Source organism: Eschrichtius robustus, chromosome 2, assembly GCF_028021215.1.
Source record: "Eschrichtius robustus isolate mEscRob2 chromosome 2, mEscRob2.pri, whole genome shotgun sequence".
NCBI classification, from domain to species: Eukaryota; Metazoa; Chordata; class Mammalia; order Artiodactyla; family Eschrichtiidae; genus Eschrichtius; species Eschrichtius robustus.
Window position 1 is genome coordinate 128141442 of NC_090825.1, and position 27415 is coordinate 128168856.

Sequence of the window (27415 nt, forward strand, 5' to 3'; positions counted from 1 at the left end):
AAAAAAAAAGCCCAAAACTTAGTGGGAAGTAACTTTTTTTTCCTGCACTAAGATCTGGTATCTTTATTATCTTCAGTATTTTCCCAAATTCTGTTCAGGCAAATAGCATGTTAAGATTATATTTAGATGAAATTCATGATGTTTTTGAGACATATACGTACTTTGCATAAACATGTGCAGCAAAGTCTTTCCACATTAGGTGATGATGGGATTTTATTCTAAGCCTCCCAATCCATGGAGAAAGTGGCAATTTTTATTTATATTCTGTTTATATAATTCTCTGGGAATATAAGATGTACTTTAATAAGTACAAAGAGTTACTCTGCTACACTGTTTAAATTGACTTTTTGACTTCTGAACTAGGTTGCATACCTAACTGCTTTTCCATGTATCTGTTAATGGGAAAATTATGTGTTCTGAGTTTGAGACAAAAACTGCACTGTGAGAACGTAGCTGATTTGTAAGCTGCTGGTTCCTTGTTTTGTCTTTGTTTATAGCTTTGTTTTGTCTTTGGTAGTCAGTAGCCCATAAGCACTCTGTGTAAGTCTGTTCACCTTGGTTCTTACAGCCCATCATGTTCAGAGGTGAGGTCCGTCTGAATGTGGAAGAGAAGAAGACTCGAGCCGCCCGGGAAGGGGACCGCCGAGATAACCGCCTTCGGGGACCTGGAGGCCCTCGAGGTGGGCTGGGTGGTGGGATGAGAGGCCCACCCCGTGGAGGCATGGTGCAGAAACCAGGATTTGGAGTGGGAAGGGGCATTGCTCCAAGGCAGTGAATTGCTCTTCACCGATCTTCAGGCAGCAGTATACAAACCCTAGCTCCCACAGAATGGTGAATTTCTTCAGCCAGCCTTTGGTATCTCGGAATCTGATCCTAGTCTATGATAAACTGCTTAAGTTTGTACAATTCTACTTTTTGTGTTACTGGTGTGTGCTCCTTCCCCTCTCACCCCCACCCCCCCCCCCCCACACCTTTTAGTCCTTCACTTCCAGTTTTGTGGAATGATATTTTAGGGAAAACAGATTTTTAAAGAAGAAAAAAAAAAGACTGCATTTCCTTGCTTTCTTTGCATATACAGACTGGATTTTTTTTTAACAGTTTCCCCAAAGGAATGTGTCTTGCTTATTACTGACATTTGGTATGTTTCATTCATTGGAATATTTCTTACTTATTTTCTACATGTTTCAAAAGCCTGTGAGAATTACAGGATTTGATAAACATTTTGAAGGCAGGAAGACCCCAAATTGTCTCTTCTTTGAGAGTCATGACTACCTTCTGGTGTGGAAAAATTGCCATTGGAAAAATCGACAATTTAGATTCTCTCTGGTATGGTTAAAAACTGAATAAAAGGTGTTGGTAGAGTTTTTCTTTGGATATGTGGTCGCAAAACAGTTCCAAAACCTGTTTTTACCATTGAAATTTAAACTGTGAGATAGGTTTTAAATGTCTAGAATGCAACTGATAAGCTTTTCTTGAACTGTTAGATTTTTTTTTTGAAGTAGAGTTTTTTCATGTTTAATTTGTATTTGTAAAAAAAAAAAAAACAAACCAAAAAAACCCAAAAAAATTTCAAAAATTTGAATAACACAAAACCAGAGCAAAACTGTTGTGCCTTCTATTTATCTTTGATTCCAGTCTTGGCAATTGTTTAAAGAAAAATAATAAAAAAAATAAACTTAGATTTGTTCTATTAGGTTCAGAGTATGTTGGGAATTATAGAATCCCTCTTTCACCCTGAATGTCTTGTGTTCATTTGTTATGCCTTATTCTGAAATTGAGTCTCAAACTGGAATGCTTTTGAGGTCAGATGCTTCTGTAGAGTTCCTTTGACCTGAGTAGTTCAGCGTTTGTATTAAGTTTTATTTCAGTGTCTCTTCAGAAGCCTAATCATGGCCCTTAAGAAAGAATGTGACTTTAATATTGGACTTTGTTGGTGTGCTTGAGTGTGCACTAGTTTTTTTTCTTAAATCATAGCCATATGGTAAATTTTCTATTTTGTTATGGTTCCCTTTTATTGGTGGGCATGCAGTGGGTGTTTCTTGGAAATGGCCAATTTTTATTAAAATGTTTCTGGAAGAAAATTTAATCTGGCAATATAGACTAATACTCGTTTTGCATAGTATGTTACTGTTGAGTGCTCTTTGGGAGATGGGTGAAGGTTTTGTTTACACGTTTGTGAAGCAAGCCTTTGCGTGATAACTTGTCATTAATTCAAGGGCAATGAGGTTGTCAAATTTAACTTATTTGTTTTCTTAACAGTATTCATCTTTAGGACTATTGTTTGAGAATAGAATATTAGTAGGAATAGGAATGTTTGTTTTGCTGTTACTGGGAATCTCTATGTTTGCTGAAGGGTGTAGCCTTAAACTAAAATGAAGTTTGATGTTATCAGTTGACCCTCAGTACCTCAAATATTTGAAAATTGGCAACATTTCTTTCACATAAAGAAACTTATATAACTGAGTCACATGGCTGTGTTTTGGGTCAGTTTAAATAACTAATTGGTAACCACTTCATTTGGCCCAGTCCAGTGCTAATTGGAAGAAATTCAGCTTGTACTTTTTGTAGCTTATATTAAGCTTGTGGTAGAAAGAAGAAAATTTAGCCTGAGTTATTTTTGAGAAAAAAATTAAGTTGCAGTAAATGTTTGGTGATAAATTATAGATAACCTAGAAACCATTTTTCATAAGTGAATACTAAACCGTACATTTCAAAATGTTTTTCCTCCTTAGAACAGAGCTTTAAGGGCACTAACTAGGTGCAGTGTTTCTCAACTTGGGGCTGTTACTGTATCCTAGAGGACATGCAGAAATGTGTGGGATTTTTGGTGGGTTGGGGGTGGAGGGAGATGCGTACCCTGCATCTAGGGTTTGCTGGGTGAGGGCCAGTGGTGCCAAGTGCTCTTTGAAAATGAAGCAACCCCATTGAGAACACAGGTAGTCCTGACTCCTGTAATTCACGGTGGGTGGAATGGTGGACTAGGACAACTGCAGGGAAAGTTGTCCTTCCTTTGAAATAGAGCCTCAGAAGACTAAACAGATTAGCAAGTAAATCTCTCTCAGGAATTATAGGAACAACTACTGTAAGGAATAATCTCAGCTTTCCTTTATCTGTACCAATTGTGTGCTTTTTTTTTAATTTGGGGAGGTAGTAGCAATGTACTAGATGCTGCTTGTAATTTATTGCAGGGGATTACTGCATAATTTCAGAAAAGAAAAGGTTGCTTCAGTAATTTCAAGTTATCATAATTGGGATATTATGGTGTTTTGACTAGCATTGGACTTTAAAAATAGGATTTAGCATCATGGTTAACACTATTAAGTATCCAGCTATCATTGGTTACATTATTGCTGATGGAATAAACATGTCCCCCTAGATACACATATATTCACATTTCACAGAAAGTGAAAATAAAATAGATCAGGGCAAGATTTTCTGTAGACAGCATCAACTCGTCACATTCAACATAATTTTTCATCTGTAGGAATGGCCCAACATGCAGTTCTTTCCTGAGTTTAAAACCCTTCACCCATGAATATTTTAGCTAGGTAAGACTAGTTTGGTTCAGTGGATCTCTTTTAAGATCTGTTGAAAATAAATAGATCTTGGCTGTACAAAAATAATTTTGTTTGCTTTTATGCTGAGGTTGGGCTTTACTTGTGTCTCCTGTGTTCTCAACTTTTTGAGCTGTTGCTATGGAGCAGTGAAATGGATAATGCAAAAATAATTATTTGGCTTTGGTTGAGTAGGTTACTATCACAGTGTTAGTTGAATTGCACTTTAGTTTTAGGTTAGACAACTAAATTTTCACAACTATAACCCTGTGGATTAGGTGCGATTTCTCCCAAAGTAATAGATGAAGAAATGACATCAGAGGCCTCAAAGTCATCCATGTAGCTTAGGAGCAGATTGGCTTCCAAAACTCTTGCTTTTTCTCTAGAACCATAATGCCTACCTATTTATATTTGAATGACATTAGGGGCATAGGGCATGAAATAACTACAGTATAGAGACTTGAGTCTGCAAACATTCGGGTCAAGGTTAGCATTACTGTTCTCCATTTCCTTTAGGGTAAAGTAGATGCGTAAACATTGATTTTGTAGGGCTTTGCAGACTGTTTGGTAACACAGTAACATTGAGTTACTAGATTATTTTCTCATCTGGTTTGATAATACATTTAGTATAATTTAATCTAGATATGGAAGTAATATTTTTATCATAGCATCATACAGATGAGTTTATAACAGTTGTGTTTTGCTTATAACTGCCATCCTCTGATGCTTTTCTTCATCCCTTTTATATTTGAAAACCTTTGTAGAGTTTAATGATTTAGTGGAAAACGTGGCACTTTATAGAAAACAGTTTGTTCGAATCTATATGAAAATTTCTTTCTATGAGGTTTAAATTTGTAGACCATTGTTCATGTTGTGGCTTATTTTAAGTAAATGATTGCATTTGTCAAATCTACTGATCTAAAAATATCTTTTATATTAAAGTTTTATTTTTGTGCTACTTGAAAGAATCTCTGCAGGAACTGCATACAAATTAGATAATCGTTGAACTTTTAGTTTAGCAATTTTGAACCTTGTAAAAGAAGCAAGTTCAGCATTTATTTGAAATTGGGGTTCTAGCTAACTGCCTAACATACCACAGATGGGCAGTGGACAGTTAGAGGTACTCTTTCGCAAATGTTTTAGAAACCTTAAAGAATGTGTTAGCAACTTAGCAATGTCTTGTGTGGGATGGGGTTGTAGGTTAAAGTTGCTCATCAAGTAATGGCCATATTGTACTAGATAATTAAACAAGGATTTGTGGTTTTAAGGTAGTAATACCTTTTAGAATTTGTGTTTACTGTAATATCGAGGTTCTGGGGACCATAGATAGGCTTGTGAACTCTTGCTAGACTGAATTAAGGAAGAAGTGGTGGCACGTGTGATATAAAACTTTTATTTTCATTCTTTTTAGTAGATATGTATCTAACTCAGGATGATGCTGAAATTAGACTGCTTTGCTCATGCTTTCATGAAGCAGTCTTTCATAATGGCCTGAGTGAGTTGAGTGAGAAGTTGATTAAAGGTGGCCTACAGCCCTTAACCACTTTTGCTTATGATTATGCTTATGTATTGGCTTAGAATCAAAGTTGTTTTCCTTTTTTTTTTAAACTTATTTTTGGCTGCATTGGGTCTTCGTTGCTGCGGGCGGGCTTTCTCTAGTTGTGGCGAGTGGGGGCTGCTCTTCGTTGCGGTGAGTGGGGGCTGCTCTTCGTTGCGGTGCGCGGACTTCTCATTGCGGTGGCTTCTCTTGTTGCAGAGCACGGGCTCTATGCACGCGGGCTTCAGTAGTTCCGGCGCATGGGATTCAGCAGTTGTGGCTCGCGGGCTCTAGAGCGCAGGCTCAGTAGTTGTGGCTCATGGGCTTAGTTGCTCCGCGGCATGTGGGATCTTCCTGGACCAGGGCTCGAACCCGTGTCCCCTGCATTGGCAGGCAGATTCTTAACCACTGCGCCACCAGGGAAGCCTCTGTTTGTCGTTGATTGCATGACTTTTGAAGTCTCCTCTTTTCCAGTTTCTACTTGAACCTGGTAGCCTTTTTTAGTTCCCAGTGAGAGGAAAATAGTATTGGAAATCATTTCTCCTCTTACTTCCATAAACCATGTGAACTGAACAGTTACAGAAATCCATACATGTTTATTACTTTGAAATGTGTCCAGTGTCACAGATTCCTAAGGGACTTGTATCCATCCACTGTGTCTTTGTTTTTTAAAAAAGTAAGCGATGCTTACCAAAAATTCACTGTTGAGTTACTTTAGCAAGTATTTATTTTTCGGAAACCCATTTATGGGAAGTTTGCCTGTATTATTGGTAGTAGTTAGAGGGATGATTATATCATTTAATATGTATATAAACAGTTTTAACTATTGCTATATTAACCACTTTGGTTACTGATAATCTCCCTAAGCTTTGTTGTCACCTGTTTGACTTTGGGTTTGGTTTAAATTAAATGTTTTTATGAGGAGCGTATGTACCCTGATTTGGGGCTTTTAAATGAAGACATAAGGAAGTAGGAAAGAAGAAGGGACTTCCCTTCTTTAAAGATTCAGTGTACACTTTAAATAGATTATGCAGAACACATGATGTTAAAAATAAATTTGTATAGGTAGATGTTGGTTTTGAGGAAGAGTGGGGTGGGCGTGGAACTTAGCTGATGGGATAGGAATCATTTATGGTTTATATAAAAGAAAAAAATCATAATTTTAAGTGAGAAACATCAGAATAGTTCCATGAAGTTTTTCTTCCCATACTGATGGTTACCACAAGAAACAGGAGACCCCTGGAATTCTTAGAATATTAGTGCTGGAAAGGACTAAGGTGATTTGTATAATAACCCCTTCAGTTTTCAAAAGATAGATGGCCCAGATTACTAGTACAGAGTTTCAAGTCAGTTTAAAGCACATTCGGGAATTGCCAATCCTGCCCTATGTTCGCTCTAGTAAGCCAGAATTGTTAAAGGGTAGGATGTGGGGAGAAAAGGGAAGGAGCCACATTTTATATGCTTACCCCGTTGCTTCATTAGCTCAATTTTCATACCCAAGTTTTCTGTTTTCTTAGAACTGTTTTAATGCCCAATTCTACCAGGGCCTGTTGTCAATAAGGACATTAACTTGTGTTCCCCTCAGGGATGGGTTTACTACTAGCTGTCAGAAAGCTATTGGGTATCCTAATGTGTTAATAGCTGAAACTCAGCTGTAATTTTCTCCTAAATCCTTCAGCATTTTGCCTTCTGTACGTTGTGGTGCTCTTTCCACCTTGTATTGTTATAAGTGTAAGCTCCTAAGGGGCAGCAATTTGGTCTTAGGCATGTACCCTGTTCAGTGCCTGGCAGCACCATGTTTGAATCAGGGTTCTAATCTCCCTTTCCAATGATTTTCCCTGTTCTTCACGAAAGGATGCTCCAGCCATGCTGAACTACTTACGGTTCCTCTAACAAGCCAGGTATGGCTGATTCTGTGGCTTCAAGTGCCTTCACTTCCCTGAAGATAGACTTGCATCTGCATTCTCCTCGCCACCCCCATCTCCCCCAGATCTCTTAACCATCAAAGCCATTTTTTTCAAGGCCTAGTTCGAGCTTTTTTTTTTTTTCCTCCCCTAAGAGAAAAGATGTCTTACGAGAGGGTAGCCCCCCTTTAGGGGTTGATTTGTGCAGAATTTGAAGTGAGGAACAAATTTATTCTCATCTACTTTCCTTACACGTTGTCCCTCCTGTTTGAAAGTCTGTCCCAACCTTCATTTTAAAATGTGTTCCTAGAATACTTTATCCCTTTCTCTTAACTAATAACTTACCCCTTCAACCTAGAATTAGAACAGACCTACCTTATGAGACCATAATCTCCTGGAGGACAAGGACTTGAGGATTAATCTCTGTGTTCCTCCTTCCTCCTGGAGGTATGTGAAAGCATCCGTAAATGATGATTCACTCAATTAATAAATTAGTGTATTTCTGTTTTCTTTCTCACAAGGGAGGCATGCCTAGAGATCAGACTTAATTCAGTAAATTATAGGCACTATGCATTTCCTAGTGGAGGGGATTGTTTGGAAATTTTGAGGGATGGGTAGAGGAGGGAGGAAGTCACCAGTCATTTTGAAGTACTCCCATCCCCGGTCTGGGCAATTAGCTATTTCTTTCTGATTGTGCCCAGTATATCCTGGGCATTTTGTGTTTATGCACAAGAATTGTATGCGCCAAGTTTCAATTCCCAAACCTACTCTGTTCTCAGTTTGTCATCACCCATGCCATAAGTCTAAGTCACCTTAGACTTACGTCTTAGTCATCTTAGACTCAGTCATCTGCTTCTTGTTTCCTTACTCCTCAAATCCAGTGTCCAGCTATGTCCTGTCAGTTCTACCTCAGCAGTCTTTCACATCTTCCTCCTCACTTAGATAATTTCAGTGGCCTCTCAGCTTCCTTGACCTCTTCTTATTCCCAGCCTACTTTCTACACGATATTAGATACATCTTACTGAAACCTAGCTCTGACCATGTATCCCACGTATGTGTTCTTTCCTCCTTACTAGACTGTAAGCTCCTTATGGGCAGGATCTGTGTCTGAGTCATCTTTGTATCTCCCATAGCACCTATCAATAAATATATCTTGAATGAACAGCATAAAGCCTTGTCTTAAGTGAAATGATGTTTTCCAGATGATACGTAGGTTTCTCTCGGGTAATGGGGAGATTTCAAAAGTTCTCCTAATATAAAGTCGGTTAACTAGTAACAACTATGAGTTAACCACAGGGAAAATTTCAGAAAACTTTAATTTTTTTTCCATTGGAATCAACATGGATATGTGTATATGGATGGTTCAATAAATATATTTTTATATACATGTATCACAGAAATTTTACATTCCATCTTCAAACTGCAGAAATAGATTTTTTTACAAGCCAAAAAATAACTGCCATAACATTTATAACTTCATGCAAAAAATGGGGAAGAATAAGGGACAAAGGGGAATTAACTGGTTGTTCAAGGTTAAGAGTCCAGTGAGAAGTAGAAATGTACAATAGGAAGCGATTGCTTAACATGCTGCTTAAGGTGGGAGGTAGCCAAACAAATCCTTAACTGCAGCATTAAGGCCATACCAAGTTTATACATATATACAAAGAAATTTCCATATAAAAGGCATACTGTCACATTTTCTTCCAGGAAAGGATGAGGAGCTTTGTGACTAATCCTGACCCAATTTTCCAGGCCAATTAATTGTTTAGGATGTCCCCAGGTTACTTAGAAATGTCTTCTACTTTGGCTAGCTGTCAGTTACTGCTATGTGGGCTTGTGACTTTTCGTAGTCTCTTACAGGGAAGTACGAATCATCTTGAACCTCTTCCATCATGGGTGATCAAGCACTTTGTAGCTTAACTAACACTGCCCAGCCCAGCATAGTTTTTACATCTCCCAAAAGTATTGTAATTTGCATTTGTCTTAGCTGTAACGGACTGTGTAGCCAATGATGGCATTGTGACCTGAAGAACTAAACAGTGCCTTTTTGTTCTTTGGGGTTAAAGTAACTTTTTGAATAGTTAAAGTGTAATGAACCAAAGTGTGAGGTTTCAGGTAACAACCCCAGGAGTTGTTGAAAGTTAATAATCAACTTTTATCCCCACAGTGTCACACATTTAAGTTGGCAGCTGCCTTTTTGGAAAAAAGGAAATGTAAAATCACTTGCAGAAATATCGTGACATGGGATTTGCTCTTCTGCCTAAACATCAAGTCAGGCAACTTTTAAGACAAAGGGTAGATTTTTTGTGCAAATATCAAATGAGTGAAATGGGGAAAACACGGGCAAGTCCTTTGGAGATGACTTCCAGTTATGCAGAAGTCATTTGCTTTGGCAAGGTTGGGGGGCAACTCTTGAGATTGGCCCATTTTAGTGGGTGAATTGTCCAAAAACAAAAAAAAATTAACTAAATATAAGATAAATTATGAAAATAAAATACAGTGACTGACTTTGAGCCTTTATTTGATGATGTTGCCACTCATTTTGGAGTGTTTTAGATCGGTCTAACACTGCTTTTTCATTAATGTTGTCTTAGCTGTGAATTGGATATCAAGTAGTCATGTTCGTCCCCAGTTCTTTATGGGCCAGTTTCCAAGTAGGGCCCAGGGTATTCACAACAACTGTGGCTGCAGGGTAATTCATCTCCTCCCGTGGGTTCCCTGGGTCAGTCAGGTTTGAGAATGAGGTCTCTGGAAATGGCTTGTTCTGGGAGAGGACCAAATAATGTGTGATTTGGGAGCACTTTAGTATGTTTGAACGCTTAGAAAGTGAGCAGTCACTATCCTTTCCAACTGCGTTTCACCCAAAATGACACTAGTTATTTACATTGCAGTAATTTGCATCAGTTCTAGATACAGCACTTTTGGACTGATCCAGACAATGAGACATGTGGATCCCCTTTGGCAACCTTGCTGAGAGGCTTAAAAGCATTAAGAGTTTTGTCTTGGACACTTTGTAGTTCATGTTGTACACGTCAAGTCTAATTACAGCAGGGAAGACGTGTATTGTGTCGTTTTTCAAGCTTATTTGGAGGCTGCTGAGGTCCTTGGTATGTTTGTCTTGAAAGTAGAACTTGGCTATTTAACTTGCTTTAAAAAAAATTTTTTTTTAAGGAAGTTGTACTTTTGTTTAATATGTGCAAGAATCACATTGGGTAGGTATTTAATCTGTGTCCAGTATACTAAGTAGCAAGTCGCACCCCTTTGGGATTTAATTCACTCATCTCATTTTAACTGTTGTTTATGCTAAAAATATTATAATGGATCACGTATTGGAAGGTTGAACCATTAAAATGTGAAATAGTCTGAATTTTACATGCTCTGAAATGCATTGTGGGAATGTCCAATTTTTTTGTCTCTTGCATACTATTCTGGCTAAATGGCATGTTGAGCATGGTACAGCTTTAAATGTGGTAGAAATATATACCTAACGTGGAAAAAACTGAGTTTAGCAAATTGATTATTTGATATGTAAGCACCACTTCTAAAAAAGATGTGGGGCAATCTTTCATCTATGACTAGGATAGGCAATACTAACCTTCTCTTTCCCAAAAATATTCTTTCTAAAGAAAGGCAAATTATTCTTTTTACATACTTCCACAAGCAGTGACTTATTAAAAACCAGTTACATTTTGTCTGTTTTTTTTTTTTTCTATTCGTATTTGACTTTTTTGCGCTCCATGCCCTTTTTACTTTATAGTCATGATTTCGTGCTTTGAATAGATGCTCTTTGGGTTGGGAGAATCATTTTAGTTACAGCTGAAAATAAAAAGGACATGCTAGATTATTCTTTTCTTCTAGGTCATCTCTGTTTAATATTTCAGATCAACAAAATGTAATAGTACTAGGATCACAATCTCTTCTTTACAAATAGCTACATTGTACTAAGAATTGCCTTGGCTTGAGATTTGACAAAAGAAGAAACTCTAGAAGTAACTTTTTTCAGAATCACTGTAGAATAGTGAGCTGAATGTAGAACCATGACTCTACTGTACCTTTATTGTCCCCTTTCTAGTGCCTACCTACCACAAAGTAAATGCTTAAAACTTGGCTTGAATTGATGTCCTAGAAGATGTGAATTTCTAGTGGGTATTAACTATATCTGCTGCTGAGATGAAGGGAAAGGCAAGTTCCCTGCAACAAAGTACAGGTAAATTTGAATTAGGCTGGAAGTATCAGTTAATGGAGAGAGGGGATTGGATGAACTGCTCTGCAAACCATGAGGGAATACCCTATTGGTCTGTCTTTGAGAACTGCCATACTCAATAGAGTCCTGACCCTTTATTCTACATTTAAGGTTGTCCTGATGGATTCCAAGTCTGTCTTTCCAAACATGCCTACCATTCATTAGACTTCAGCCAAATGGATAATCACTATGCCTTATATTGTGCCTCTTGTTATTTACCTCCATATTTTTTACTTATGTTCCTTCTGCTGGAATACTCTTACAATCCATCAAAATCTCACATGTTTTTCAAGCTTGCTACTGCTCAAATGGCTCTTAAGCTGTGAAACATATCATGTTTTATTTTCTGCATGGTCCATGGTACCCTCCTTTGTCACATATTTCCTGCATTCCACATTAGTAAGTATTACCAAGTATTGGTAAGTACCAAGTATTTTGGTACTTCTTAGTAAGTACCAAGCTGCTTACTTATTAGTAAGTACCAAGTATTTTGGTACTTCTGTTAGCCCCTCCTGTGATGTAGGAAAAGAAGCTCTGCTTTATTCTGATGCCCTGCTTTCATGGTACGCTGTCTTGCCACAGTAGATTTAATAAAGAGCAGGTAGGTGGAGACAGGCAGGTGTAGGGAGGTTAAAAACAAAGCTGATAGAAAAACTGCACAGAATATGTACATTCTAGCCCTGGCTATAGAAAACCTGCACAGAATATGTACATTCTAGCCCTGGCTATAGAAAACCTGCACAGAATATGTACATTCTAGCCCTGGCTACGACACTTTCTTTTGAAAACTCCTCCTTGAGCTTCCAGCTCAAACCTTGAAGGGCTAAGCTGCTTTCTCTAGGCTGAGACATTTTGAAAAATCATCCAAAGGCAAGTACTTAACAGTTGCCAGGAGACCTGCTGAAGCTGACTTGGGGTCACTAAACAGGGTCCATTCAGAGCACCACTTTGCTCACCAGCGTCCAGAGCTGTGCAGAAGGAGCGGCCCTGGTCCTCAGAGCGGTCGCCAAGACCTTTCTGGTGTCACTGCTGGTAGCTGATGGTTCTGTTAGGCCAGACGCCAAACTTGATGCAGCTGAAGAGTCATGGATGAGGCCAAAAGGGACTTCGGCAATGTAGTAAGAAGAAGCCTACCCCCATGAACTGGTCTGGCTAGATTATACACATCAAGTTACCTAGGCGATTGTTAAGTCAGGAACAAAAGGACTTGGAGACAAGCAGTAGCTTATTAATATATTTTTTTTTGAGTGTGTGGGGCAGGGTTATGTCCACATATTTCCCTAGGATTTTATTTTCCCACTTAATTTCCAGAGCCTGGATAGGAGTCAAGAGCTGTTAGAAGGCCCCCCTTTACTGGAACATTGGTCAGGCTGCCCCTTGTAATACTCTTGTTTCAGTGGTACCTCATATAAACAGCTGCTCCCTCTTTACCTCCGCAGCTGCTTGGGGGAAGTAGTTACCTTGTGTTTAACACTTTGAAAGGTGGGTGAGACTACAGTTACATAAATCTAAAAAGTAAACTGCTGTGGAAAATAGTTTTTTGTTTAGAGTCTGAGCTCAGATGTCCCATCCTCCAAGAGACCTCTCCTGAATTCTTTCTCTGCCTCATCTGTTATCAGATCTTCTCTTGAATTAGTTATTCATATCCATATCACATCTCACTTCACTAAATATAAGTTCTGTAGTTAGGGATGGTGCTTATCTTTGGTTCCTATGCCTTGTATTGTTTGTAGTAGGCTCTTAGTTGAGTGAATGTTTTAGAGGGATTCTAGACTTAGGAAAGACTTCCAGAAAAGTTCTAGTCCTTACCCATGAGTCCAGCCAAATCCAAGCCATTCCAGGACACAGTGACCTCTCATGCAGGCCTACAGACAAGGTGTTCTCGTGGTCCTCCAAATGCCATTTATTCCCATTCTGCCCTGTTGTTTACTCATTTTGCTCTCTTCCACAATTCCTTTAGCCAGAAAATGGCCCCATATCAATTCCAAATCCTTCATGTACCAAAAACTGGATTAATAGGCTCTCAACCTTTTAAGGTGGGCTGATTTATATTCATTGTTCATTACCAAGTTCTGAGAAGAGGAAGGCCAAGGATTGTCTTGGTTGGTTCTTGATCTAGAAGATGTTTGATTTCCAGTCTAGTACAAGGTAGTATGCCTTGGCACATAACAGATTACAGGAGGTTAAATTTATGTGTATTGGAATGTACCTAGGCAAAAGGAACCATGTGTTTTATCAGTTAGAAGATACATTTGAGTTAAACTAATAAATGTCTCTTCAATATACTGCTTTTTAATGTAAACTAAATTATTTTAATGTAAAGTAAACTACCACATCAATTACTTGATTTTATACTCAACAATTTGGGAAGATAAGAGCTTTTTACAGGCAGGTGACTAAGGTCACAGAGAGTGAAATAATTAGTTGAAGTCAAAAACAGATGAGTGGAAGAGGTCAACATGTCATGCCTGTTCCAAAACTTGGCTTCCCATCATCTCTATAATATGAAACTTCCGCAAGGCTGGGACTTGGGCTAGTAACATAAGCTTTCTGAGCCGCAGTTTCCTGATCTATAAAAGGAGAAGTAGGATTAGGGCCATTGTGAGAATTATATAATTTATAAGTTATATAATTTAAAGAGACTGACATACAGTAGATGCTCAACAATATTATTGCGATATTCAGGGTTTGTTCATAATCTCTTAATGGTCTACGTGTGAGTGACCACTATTCACAGAGCTTAATATGGTGCTTCTATTTAGCTGGTACTCATGGTATCTGTGGGAAAAAGGGAGGCAGGTGCTTGGTAAGTGGAATCGGTTCTAGAATTTAGATCTCTCAGTGTGTGTACAGGCTCTGAGGCAAGTGTGGTGTAATTCGCCAGTGAGAATCCTTGGGGCTAGTCATGCAATGTCACTGAATCAACTGCTCTGCAGGGCGGGTGGATTTAGCCCTTTGGGAGCCAGCCTCAATTCTGAAAGAAAGATTTCTGGTGACCTGTTCTGGCAAACAGGAAGAAGTGATAAGGAGCTTCAGAGAGACTGAGATAACGAAAATGCTCTACGGTTTACATCAAGGGGGTGGAGTTAGCATTCATTATGTCATTTTATCGAGACAGTGGGTCTGTGATGTGAATATTATCCCCAAATACATAAAGAAACTGAGGGTTGGAGAGGTGATGGTCTTGCTCAAGATCACTTGCCTACTTGTGTCTCAGCCTTCTAACTTGAAGCTCGTGGCTTTTCCACTGCACTAGGAGAATCACAAGTGGGTTTAGAGAGGAAAGCTGAGAGGAGAAAAGGGAGAGTGAGATCGCCTTAGAGTCTGGGGAAGTCTTTATGTTTTTTCTGCAACTAAAAGGCAACTGGAGAAGTGGCCTTTAAAAAAACAACAAAAACTTTACAGCTGGGAAAACTCGTCAGGCTCAACTAATTCAGTACTTCTGTTTTACAGATAGGAAAACTGAGGGGAAAATAGGAAAGAATTTTACAGTGACTCTCTATATTAACTACCTAGACTATACAACTACCATTTCACTGTATTTGTTTTATCACACATCTATCCATTCTAGAGGTCTTTTTAAATATCCCTGGGTTGAATCTTTCAGGGGCAAAGAAGGAAGTGGCTATATGGTGATGGGGAGCAGGGGTAGGAAGCGGTTGGTTTCCTAATGGAAACATTATGGTTTCTATTTTATTATGTGAAATCTATTAATTTATTTTTAACTTTGGAACCAGAAAAAAGTTCAATCTGCAATATTCTCATTAATTTCAGGGCCAGATGAAGGGAGAGTGAAGATCATTTGTCATAATGTCACCCTATAAATATTTTGAAGAGATTCTATTGCTATAAACCATAAACACATCCCTGTTGGGAAAGACAGGAGCAGTGTTTTCTGATTATAAGGAGTGTTTGTTGGAGCTACAGGCGTGTGGAATCAATTTCAGGAACATCGTTGCGAGGGTGAGGTTTGTTTGGGGGTGGGGGGCGATTGGAGAGAGCTGGCTCAACTCCAGCCATTCTTGCTGTAATATTTTTTCTCTTTCTTAGTATAACCTAGTTAGTGGTATGAATTTCGATGAACCTCCCCAATGGTCTGGAGCAGTCCCATTTTTTTTCTGCCTTTAACTGCAGCTAGAGTAACAGAGACAGAGGAAAATATTCCTAAGTCTTGCTGGAATTTTCTTGTTACGATTAAACGGTGTGTGGGGGACAGGCTGGGAGGGGACGTGGAGTCACTGCAGTTATTTCCCCAGGGATATTTCATAAGTTCTGCTCTGATGCGTTTCTCTTTGATCCTTCCAGAGTCTCTGGCAGAGAGAATTCAAACAACTGCCATAGGAAATGGGGTACAGCCTTCACAGGACATATATGCTAAAATACAGAGTGGAATGTTGTCCTGATGTTGGATGGGATTCTCAGGTGAGAAGCTAGTTTATCAGTACTGTGAAATACCTAGACTTTCACTGCCAGAAAATTAAGATTGTAATCTTCTTGAGGACCAAGACCCTCATCTTTCTTAATCTCTCCCTACCTGCCTTCTGGGCAGGCCTGGGATGGGGTTCCAAGCCTGACACTGCAATGTGGAAACAGTGAAACCTTCTACAACACACAGTATGCTCTTTTCTTCAACCCATCAAAGTATCCAGAATTTGGCTGTGATAAATCTCCTTCAACTCCCTCTTTTTACAGGGGGGTGATTGGGCCAAGGAAGGTGGAGTAGCTTACCCATGTTTCCATGGTGAGCCTGAGGTAGCGCCAGAATGAGGACCCACTTCCCATTGACCTCTGTCTACTTCAGGAGGCAGGTGTGTTTAAATAGAACACTGGGTTTCTGAAGTTGCATGAGAAAACAGTTGAATCTGAAGAAAGGCAGGCCTAAAACAAGGCAATGCGGGGAACTGGGAAGCAGGGCAATTGTGGGAATGGGAGACCCAATCTCGCTTGGAATCTGTATGTCGCCAGCGAATGTCTTTCATCCCCATTATTAGTTAGCTGGTTAATTAGCTGGTATTGGTCTACAGCTGGTTAATGGCCTTACATAGAATATAATTTTCATCACTGGGCTCTCTGAAGGGTATATTTTTGGTTTGCCATTCTCTGTAGTATGACTTTTCGACCCAATGTTCCAGTGGCAATTTTCCAGAGCATTGAAATTTCAAAATGCAAGAGCAAGAGGAAGAATAGAAATCACAGCCTTAAAACAAATGAGACAGGAGCTACTAGTGCATTCTAGTCCTCATCCCAGCATCCCGTTCTCCACCCCCTCAGAAATACATCAGCATATCTGGCAGAGCTGGGTTTCACAAAACAAGATGCACGGCTTGATGAAAGAGGGATGCTGATGGAGGCAGTGAGAGGAGGCAGAGGGGGGGTGGAGAGCGAAGAGGGAGAAGGAGTGGTCTGGACGCTAGCTGAAGAAGCTTTAATGATCCTAAAAATTATTGGGCAATAATTGCTACCTTGGAACTCACTTTGCTGTTGCAAAGAATGATAAAGCACCTTAACTATTGCTTTGAATAACCACACAGCTCCATCAAAACAGCATGAAATAGCACCCACGTATGAGCAAACTTATCTACTGCCATTGCTGTTTACAGCCTGAGAAATCCTTAAGGGAGCAACAGGGTAATAACTTGGTAGAGACATCATCTAGTCTGGGCCCTCAAGATTCTAGGTTACTCAGGCCTGGGAGAGGTGCTGGCACGTTGCCCTTGTTCTCCTTGACATTCTGAGATCTTTAACTGGGACAGCCAGAAAGAAGTCATTGCTTTCATTCTCTTAACCATTGGGCTGGGGTAGGGAGGGCAGTGTTTCGGGATTCTTTTTAAAGTTCCTTATTACGACAGGGATTTCAACCTATCCACGGAGGTTCTTCCCGTCCATTGGGATTTCAGGATACTCTGAGACCAAAGCCTTTGCAACCTATGCTTTGCCTCCCAGTGCTACGAGTAGTTAAGAGCAGCCCAGCTCAATCAAAACAAAGCGTATGTCTTTTACTCCTTCCTTGGTCAGGATAAGCTCCTGTTCCTGGCTTCCTAGAGGTGCAGGAAAATAGGAGGGTTCTTCATTTAAATTTCAGGAGTTGGTTTTTGAGAGAAGGGACTTAGTGGAAGAAAAAAAAGCTAAATTATATTTTAGCTTTTCCCTGCTAGAGAATTTTTGGTCTGTTCCGTGCTTAGAGAATTTTTGGTCTGGTTAGTTCATTAAAGATACTTTATATCAGGGCGTAGAGATCCAATCTCTCTTTCTCAGCAGACCTTACCAGCCCCTCAGAGTGCAAATCTTTCGGTCAACCTGAGAACCATAGCTCACAGAGGAAACCTGATCTTGCCTGCCTCTTCAGAGTTAGGGTAGAGGGCAGCCTTCTGAATGTGCAGAAGGAGCTCATTGAATAAATCTGATAGCTTCCAGAGTGGTATTCATCGTCCCCTGGGCTGGGCTTCCAGCCAGACTAGGGAATATCTGCACATCTCAGATCTCCACCCCAGTCCTAAAGCTGATGCAGATTGTACCCGCTGCTTGCCAGCTTCTTCTCCTAAGGAGGCACTTACTGCAGACATGATAACTCCCTTCAATTTTGGTATGTTGCAATTAACTAAGGAATCTTAATTTTCATAAGACTGTTATTAGCGATGGTACCAGCTTAGCTGGGGCACCAACCTACTCTGCAATCTAATATCGAGCCTCACAAAACACCATCTCATCTCTTTTTAATGACGTTCATAAAAGCGCATACTCTCAAAGAAAGGAACCATCTCCCGTCATATGTATTTTCTCCCCAGTATGAAAAAAGTAGCCTATGAAAAATATTGGTGAACTTCTTAGAGGGATACATTTCTTATTTATTGACAGCTTAGAAGAAGAAATAATTTGGATCAAATGACCTTTTGTCTTTGTAGACAAACTAAAAATAGAGTTAAGTTCAAGGTATCTCTCTCACATATACACACACACGTTTTTTGTTCTATTCATGCCTGTCCTTGGTCACTCCCTGTAGCGTTAGTCAAGAATGGACTCTTGAATATTTGAAAGGACCAGAGGATGGCAGAGCTGAGCCATTTATTTTGGCTGGTCTTGAAAAATGAGACATGTTGTAAGCTAATCGATAAGAAGTTATCGGTATTATCATCTGCTTAATCGCTTTCTCCTAAATTTGGCTCCTAGGAATAGCTGCAGTTTGGGAGGTGGGTGAAATCACCCATTCGTCTTATGCCAGTATGCAGTTCTTCCTTCATGCAGAAATACTGGTCTATACACGTAAAGGGTTTGAAAACCAGTAAACCACTCATTAGACCTAAATCAGTTTTCTCTGTACCACAGCACTTGGCATCTGTAGTCCCAAGGCATGATGTCCTCTGTGCACAAACTGAAGAGGCAATTAAGGAAGTATTGCCCCTTTTGTTAAAGCCAACTAAACAAATATTTGGCTTAAATTACCTAGTCTGATTTTCTGTAATGATGAAATAAATCCACGTAACTAGATGCTAAATCCTGACTACATTATACATTAATGATAATGTGTTCTCCTTGAGCATGCTCCATTCCTCATTCACGATGGGATGTTTGACATTACAGTGATTGATTGTTCACCTTTGATAAAGTGGAGCGAAAGGAAAAACACATCTGCAAATCGTCCAAAGAAAGGCAACAAGAACCGTGTGTGTCCATATACGTGCGCATAGGTATATTCATAGCCGCCCGGAGAGTTCAGAAATCAAAGTGACATTAAACTTTCTGTTGTGTGAACTTCCTATAGACCAGTTCAAGCACACAGAGCAGTCAGTGCCAGGAGGGAGGTGGAAATCACCTGCACCACTCTCCCCATTGTGTATGTAGAGACACCAGAGCTTAGTGGTTTACCCAGGGTCACCCAGCATATTAGTGGCAGGACTGAAGTTCACATGCTGCTTCTCACTGCTGTCATGCATCCGCTCACATTTACTTTCTATGAGAGATGCTGTGTTTGGAATAGTCTGAGAGAAGATTTCATCCCCTCTGTGTCTCAGAGAGATGATTCTGTTGTCTGTTGGATACTACCAACTAGACCTGGCAGCGCCCAGTGGACACAGAGGTTGACTATTGTGGCACAAGTTCAGGGATCCAGCAGAGGTTGGGCAAATGGCCCAGTGGTTTCTCTGTCTTGAGGAGATTCCAGACACCTCATACAAGGAGTATAGTGTGATTTTGCAGTTTGAGTGGAGGAAAAATGTCTTACAACAAATGGTACTGTCTTTAGTTCCTGATAGTGGCCTAGCGCATTTGTTGCCCGATTCACCTAGACTTCAGACATTCTGAATTTAGTCTAATAATGAGTAAAGTAGAGAGAAGGGGTTCTTTAATTTTTTTTTCATTAAAAAATGATTTGCCCCCTAAATTGAATAAAGTGCTAGTGAAAGGGGATGATAGCCTTTCCAGAGACCCATGCACCACTTGAGATTTGAGGGTTTTTTCCCCTCTCCCTTAAATAAAGTGAATATAGTGCTCATGAAAGGTGCTAATAGCAGTTCAAAGGCTGCTATTCTAGTCTTGAACTGGTAGTATTTGTTCAAGTCCCTCTCTTTAACTTTTCCTCCTTCAGACACATGTTAGTGGTGGGGAAAAGGATGGTCTCACATGAGAGACTCCTACTCACTTGGCTCCCATCCCTCAATGCTTCTTAGAAAAAAGGATTCCGGGTTCCATCCCACATCCTCCAAGGCTAGAATACAGTTTAGTTTTCTGGTCTACACAGGCCAAGAGAAGGGAAGGCAATGATTGATTAACCTTCGAGCTTGGATGTAAACAGCTTTTTCATTAAAGCCACAAAGCCAAATCCTTTTTTGGCTGCATAGTGCATTTTCTTTACCTAAATCACTTCTGGATCTTGTCTTAACCTGCTTCTTTGGGCTTCTCTGGGCATTAGTTATGGGCATAGGGAATGGGAGAAATTTCCCCTGGGAAAGGTGCTTTAGGGAGGAGGTAGGTTCCCAGTGTCTCATCTCTGTCCTGCCCTAAGTTGGGGATACTCTAAAGGCACAGGTGAACCCCAAGGCTCAGTACAACTGACTGTCAGCTGTGTCTCACCAGCTACCTACCACTTTGATCCACTAAAGTGCAAAGAAAGAAATGTAACCCCAGTATTCTGGTCACGGGCCATAGCAGGGAGGATGCCACAAGCCACAGTGCAGTCATTTCAGGTGCAGTGGTGTTGACAGAGGGTGGGCCAGAGGCTGCTGGACAGAGCTCCCCTCTAATTCTGCGGCCCACCTTGAAGACCTCCCATCTGTGAACATCTGTGTCCTTGAGCGGGCTCCCCCACTCCCCGCAGTTCACTTCGCAGGCTCTCTCCATTTTCCGCAGAACTATCCCAAGATATCCCTAGCTATCTTGGATAGTTCTGGCACTTCAGAGTTAGAAGGAGAGAGAAATGTTTGTCTAACTTTCTGAAATGTTAAAGCCAAACAAAGCACCAAAAAGGAAAACAAAAAAAAAAAGACTTATAAAAATATAATGGGGTCTTCCCCGCCAAGCTTCCCACATTCTTTGCGGTATATGAAATGTCAGAATAATGAACAGACTTTATAAACATTACTCTTTCCACCCGTATACACACATCTAAGTGGCAGCAGCCTCACTGCTACCCTTTCACCTCGCAAAACTTCACTCTGTATAACCACGATATAATGCATCTGTTTCATCCTACGGACCCCACCTTCCCAAACATACACCCACTTGCAATTCCAGAGACTCTCCCCAAAAATAGACATCTGAAAAAAGTGCATCTGTTTATACTCAGTCTACCTGCATATTATTTCTTGAGATTATTACCTTTTTTTTTTCAACCATAAAAAAGATTGCATATTGGCAATACGATGAGAAAACCCACGGCGGCCATTTCTGGGTGGTGGTGGAGGGTAAGTGGGGTGGGCGGTGAAGCACAGAAGCGTGAGGGCTCAGAGAGGGGCAGCTCAAAGGGAGGTCCTCAGCCTGGAGACTGAGGATGGATTCTCATTCTTCGGGCCTCGGAAATGTCCCATCTCTTTAGTCACTCCCTTCTCTTCTCTCCACTTTTCCCCATTTCCACTACCCATGCCTGGGCCGCACGATCCTCTTGAAGCAGAGGCGGAGTGGCTTTTTGGCATGAGTCCGCCTGGGCCAGTTTGAAGATAGGCATGGCGTTTGGAGGGGTGTGATGTGGGACACACACCAGAGCAAGCTTATTTGTGACTGTTTCCACTCTGGGAAAAATTGTCCATCACTTCTGTGACTTTAAAAATTTAAGCAGTTACTAGGCTGATAGGTTAAGAAAGAAATCTTTTGTTCTTGTGGTTTTGGATTAATATTAAGCATGAATATATATCCTATATTATATTGCTTCCCTTCTGCTCTGGGGCAGACTGCACGCTCCTTCCAAACAGGAAAACTGCACAGCCCACGGACTCAAATTTTTGAAAGCTGTTTTCTCCCACTCCCCCCGACCCACCCCGAACCCTCCCCTTCCTCCCTGGCCCCTCAGTTCCTGTATTAGAAAAGCCCCTCCCTCCCCGCTCCCACCAGCCACCCGAGGTTAAATAGATGGTGCCACATTCTAAGAGTCATGCATCGCCGCATTTGGGATTGCACACATTGCAGAGAAGGAGATGGTTGTGTGTGCGCCCCCTCCCTCTCGTCCCCTCCTCTTCGGCCCTCAGATTCCTGTGCTCTTCCCACTCTGCCCTCTCCCAGCCTCCCCCCATCCCAGACCCGTCACTGGTTATGGACATCCTCCCTGCGGACGATCTTGTAGATGATCCAGTAGAACATGTTGAAGATGAGGAAGGCCATGGGGAAGCCGATGCGGGAGATTTTGTCAATCTTCTTGGCCCTCTGGATGAAGAGTTTTCGCATCTCCTCCGGGGACTTAGATGGCGCAGGAGGTGGGTTGGTGGTGGTGGTGTTGTTGGCGCCCTTGACCGAGATGCCATCCTTGGCCTGAAGGCAGGCCGGGCCCATCCCATAGGCAGAGAAGTTGAAGCGGCCCTCTCCGGCCTCATCCTCCTGAAACAGATTCAACATGGGGCTCTACTTAAAATAAGACAGGGACTGGGCACCCTCCCTGCAAGGCACTCCCCCGGGGGGCCAGGCCATGCCCATCTGGCTTTCCCTGCCTCCCAGACGGCACCATTCCAGGCTCCTGAAGGCTCTTTGGCTGGCTGGGGAGTTATGCCTTATAGAGGGGCGCCACTCACGTGCCGAAACAGATGCAAACCAGGGGATAGGAGTGCGGCGTGGAGTCTGGAGACCTGTGTTCAGGTCTCTGCTCCGTCACTTGCTGGCTGTGTGACCTTACACAAGTCACTTCCTTGGAAGACTTCCTTCTGTGACTCTCAAAGAGTTTTTTAATTTCGTTTTTTCCTTTAAGTGGGAATAAGATTCACTCCACTATTTCAAGGTGTTTTTCGACCATCAGAGGTTATAGATGAGCGGATACTCTGAACGCTGTTTTGTTAGAAATCCAGGGGACAGTTTGGAGAGATCCCCTGCTTTGCCTCTGTTGCCTCCTTGCCCTCTTCCCCCCACCCCATTCCCCAGTTAAGGTCTTCTGTGCGTAGGTTGGGGGAGGGAGTGAACGGCCCAGGAGGGAGCAAGGGCTGTGGGCCTCACCTCCCCTCACAAGCCAGGGCACCACAGCTGCTTCTTACCTCCATGTTCCTGTATCCCTGGCAGGTGTGACCTCAGACATACCTCTGGATTTTTATCAAGTTATCATTCAAGCCCTTCATCATTTGGCTCCGACTTACCTTTGCAGATTTCCCCCTCTCCCCCACCCTATGCTCTGCACCCCTGCCTGTTGTGTTGCATGTTCCCCCCTCCCTGCCTCATGCTCACTACCCAAATGTCTGCTTCCCTCACCCGCCTCGCTTTTTCTTCTCCTCATCTGGATCGTGGAGACACTCTTGTCTGCTCTCATCATGTCCGGCTTTGTGGTCCTTCCTTGTGAGGTCTGAGGCACGCTGAGAGTCTCAGCTGGGCTACTGGTTCAGTGTGTGGCTCTGGGGGGTTTTATCGGCTCACTCTGCCATCCTAGAGAGCGAGAGCTCTTCGGGTAGCCTCCCTGTCTCCTGCTTGTTCCTGTGAGGGGCAGGGCCGGCAGAGAACAGGAGGCGGAGTCCAGGGGCCCCCGTGCCTGTCCAGCTCTGCTCCTGCCACTCCATCCTGGCTCCCCATCTGGGCTTGTGATGACGTCTAGCCTAGTTTCCCTCCTGCCTCCCATCTCCCCCCCAGCCCCCTCCAACCCATCTTGGTTGTTACGACATAAATCTTATTGGTCATCTTTTGCTTAGAACTTTTTAATAGGCTGCCACTGACTTGAGGATAATTAAAACTTTTACATGGTGACAAGGCCTTAGACGATTTGGGCAGTCCTGTCTGCATATCTCCGTCTGGCATTCTGTGCTCCAGCCACCCTGTGATATTTCCATCTGTTGGAAAGTGCTGCACTCCTCTTTCACTCTGGCCTCTGGGAAGGTGGGTCTCTCTGCTGGAACACTCTCCCAGCCGCACCCCTGCTTCCATCTCCTTCTCTTTCCCTGAACTAATTCCTACTCAGAGGCCTTCCCTGAGCCCGAGGATAGGCTAGGTGTCCCTGCTGTGTGCTCCATAAGCTCCCTCTACATCCCTCCCTCTTTTTCCTTTTTTGTATTTTAAAGCCCTTATCCCATTGTTTTCCCTGATTAATGTCTGTCTCTTCCATTAGACTGTAAACTCCATGAAGTCAGAGGCAAAGTCTGTCATGAATATATTTCCTGGGCAGAAGTTCAAAACTCTGCAAATGTTTGTTGACTAAACCTTTACTTGTATATCCTCTCCAATCCCAGCTTCCCCACCCACCAACCTTTTTTTAAAATTTAAATGCGGTTGTATTCCTAGCACCAGGAGGATTTTTTTTTTAAATTGGAGTATAGTTGCTTTACAGTGTTGTGTTAGTTTCTGCTGTACAGCAAAGTGAATCAGCTATACAAATACATATATCCCCTCTTTTTTGGATTTCCTTCCCATTCAGGTCACCACAGAGCATAGAGTAGAGTTCCCTGTACTGTGCAATAGGTTCTCATTAGCTATCTATTTTATACATAGTAGTGTGTGTACGTCAATCCCAATCTCCCAATTCATCCCACTCCCAACCTTCCCCCCTTGGTATCCGTACGTTTGCTAGCACCAGGAGGATTTGACACATACGATGAATGCTCAAGAAATCTTTTGCAAATGACTGAATCTGGTCCAACACCCATGTTGCAGAAGTGAGGGAAAGAAGATGGGCTCCAGTGCCTGGCAGATCGGTGCTCAACAAATATTTGTCTACGGGCAGGACAACTAGAGGGTTTGTGCCAGAGCCGAGGAGAGGAGTTGGGGGAGGCTGGCCAAGTCACTGGACCCTGTGCCTGGAAGTGGGCTGGCTCCGACTCTGTTGCTTATCAGTATAAATCGGCCCCCCCCCCGCTGTGGTGGGGTGGGTGGGAGTGGGTGCTTGAAAATGTTTTCTCGCAGGGCTCCAGTTATGCAGGGGGAGGCCCAAGTTAACTCTCTGTATAGCTTTGGGAAATTATTCTCTGCCTTCTTCATCTATTAAGCATGAGAGGGGATGGGATGGAGGTGTGGAGGCCTCATCTGGTAAGAAGATGATGAATTTCACATTGTATCCAGGAGAAAGGGAATTCCCTAGAAGTGACTGGACAAAAGCTTGCTATTCCTATTTGAGCCAGCAGATGGCAGGAAATGAATGCCCAACTGCACCTGGAGCTGCGTGGGGCTGGAGCAGGGGAAATCTGATAGTTACCCTAGAGCCCAGGGAGGTTGGTAGTGTGCCTGCCCAGTGAGGCTCACAGAGGTTTCCTAATAATCTGACTAATGAGGCTGGCCAGGAAATTCGAGGACCAGATGCTTTCTGCCCAGCAAATGAGGTAACATGGGAGGATGGTGGGAGTTGAGGAGCCTGGCCAAGAGCACAGGCTCCGAGAAACTCGGGCATATAGCTAGTTCCTCTTCACTCACCATCTGGGGCTTAAAACCCCCTAGGGCCCTGCGGTTCTAGCTTGTACACTACCAGTGTACAAGCCGCATCCAGAGGGCCTTACTCCAAGGAACCTCTTCTTTATGGTGAGCCCGACTCTGCGTCCTTGTAGTTTCTGACATTTGTGCCAAATTCAGAGCCCATGGGCACAAGGAAGGTCACGCTAATTCAGATGCACACCAGGGGCCAGGCAGGAGAAATGAGTGATGAAGTGAGCCTGGGGCTGTGGAATGCATTCCCTACCTAAAGGCATTTGCAGTGCACTTGTACCACGTGGGATTGTGACTCCAGTGGGACCAGAGGCTGCCATGTTTTGAGTGAAACTAGAAGTGTGACTTTTGAATGCTGGCACTTCCTTCCAGATTTTTAAGACACTGCTTAAAAACTTAAAGATATTTGCGTGGCAAATTTGACCTTCTAGCTACCAGTTTTTGACCTCCGCCTTGGGATAAATCTTAGTTCCTATTTAAGATCTAATAAATGCAGGACTATTTTTATCTGCTTCAGGATGGAAACATTGATGAACAGATAAGCAGCAGCTGGTGGTATATGGTCAGTGTTTTGAGAATAGCCATGGGTCTTGGAAGGCCACCTTGCCTTTGCCATCAGTGTCTCCAGGATCCTGGTAACTTGCCCCTCCTCTCTGTTGTCACCTCACAGGAGGAGTGGATGGGATGCTCTCTGAGAGCTCTTCCAGCACCCAACGTGCTGTGAGAGAATGAGGAAGGAACCGAGCAGAGGAATCTGATCAAATCTGCATAGTGGCCTTAGGCACACTTTACCTGGCCAGAGGTAAAACAAAGCTTTTGTTTTCCTCTAGTGTATGAAACTGGTAGGCATTTGGCAAGGGTGAAGGCAGCCTTTGGAAGTACTGTAGGCCCTGCATATTACATATCTGCAAGGAGCTTCATTCACGTTTTCATCTCTGTAAATGCTGCCCCCTGGAGTTGTGCAGGGCACAGTCTAGTGGGCTGGCGCCAGTCAAATATTTTGGACGTAATCTTCCCAAATAACTGTCTCTGCAACAAATTTTTGAACTTCTTTTAGCAGAGGGAAATGCAGAAAACGCTAGCCTATGGGGGAGAAAGGGAAAATAAAAAGTAAATCCCAGAGATAGTTGTGTTTGGTCAGTTCCTTGTTTAGACTATGTTAAGAGACAGAGGCTAGGTATCTGGTGGACAGTAATGGAAGGACTAAAACTAGGGTCTTTCAAGAAGTCCTGTCTGGCTCGCTGCACCCAAGATGGTTTCCTCTTCCAGCGCAGGTTATATCCTAACTCCCATGGGCATCTTCGGTCTCGGAACGTCTGCCTGCCGCCTGCGGTTAACTGCTAGAAGTTAATTGAATCAGACTGCTGCTGTTGAAGAAACATACTGAGGGAAATCTGTGCCTATGGAATCATTTTAATCCCTGGCACTTGTGTGGCAGGAACAAAACTTAAAGCTACTTTGGCATCTGATTTCATCTTCACCACAGTCCCCCATTATACCCACTTAGTCCATTTTACAGATGGAGAAGCCGGGCCCCAAAAGAGGCTAGCTGAAAATCACATACCAAAGAGGCAGAGTCCTTTGTCACAGCACCTTGTAACTCGGTAGACAGCTGTTTTCAGTAGGTCAACCTAAAGCAGCTAGGGCCTTGGTGTGTGGCAGGTATGTGGTGTGGCCTGACAGGTCAGAGTGTATGAGCCCCTGGTTGTCCTTATCCATTGCTGGAAACACTTCCAGGTAACCTCTGTGACTGGCAGGTCTCCTCTTTTTTCATTAGGTTTTTATCCCTTTGTCCATTTGTTCAACAAATGCCTGTTGCATGTTCACTGTCTATCAGGCCTTGTGTTAAGCACCAGGGATGTAGCACTGAGCAAGAGGAGACAGGGTCTCTGCCCTGAGGGAGCTTATCATTCAGTGGACGATGCGCAGTAAACAATCACATGATTGAATGCATAATTATAACCCAAGATAAATGTTCAGAAGGAAAGAAACTGAGTTCAGCTAGAGTATGGTCTTCGCTGGCATAAACGGTGTCTTTGTGCAAATTAGCAGAAAGGCATCCGCCTCTTGGGGTGTATGAATCGAGATCCCTTCCTCTGGCTGATAGAGTCCACGCCGGGGCAGGATTTAGAGAAGAGCACCTCCTTGGCTGGGG

The 27415-nt window shown here is 42.3% G+C and overlaps 2 protein-coding genes across 2 annotated transcripts in view; one reads left to right on the top strand and one right to left on the bottom strand.

Annotated features, from left to right (window-relative positions):
- G3BP1 (G3BP stress granule assembly factor 1) overlaps positions 1-8166 on the top strand; it is a 38286-nt gene extending 30120 nt beyond the window's left edge. Inside the window, exon 12 of the mRNA XM_068536255.1 lies at positions 569-8166. Within this exon, the coding sequence (XP_068392356.1) occupies positions 569-775 (207 nt within the window). The 3' untranslated portion in view covers positions 776-8166. The remainder of the gene's footprint in view (positions 1-568) is intronic.
- A 13800-nt stretch (positions 8167-21966) lies between these two features.
- GLRA1 (glycine receptor alpha 1) overlaps positions 21967-27415 on the bottom strand; it is a 105369-nt gene continuing 99920 nt past the window's right edge. The window contains exon 9 of the mRNA XM_068534891.1: positions 21967-22257. Within this exon, the coding sequence (XP_068390992.1) occupies positions 21967-22257 (291 nt within the window). The remainder of the gene's footprint in view (positions 22258-27415) is intronic.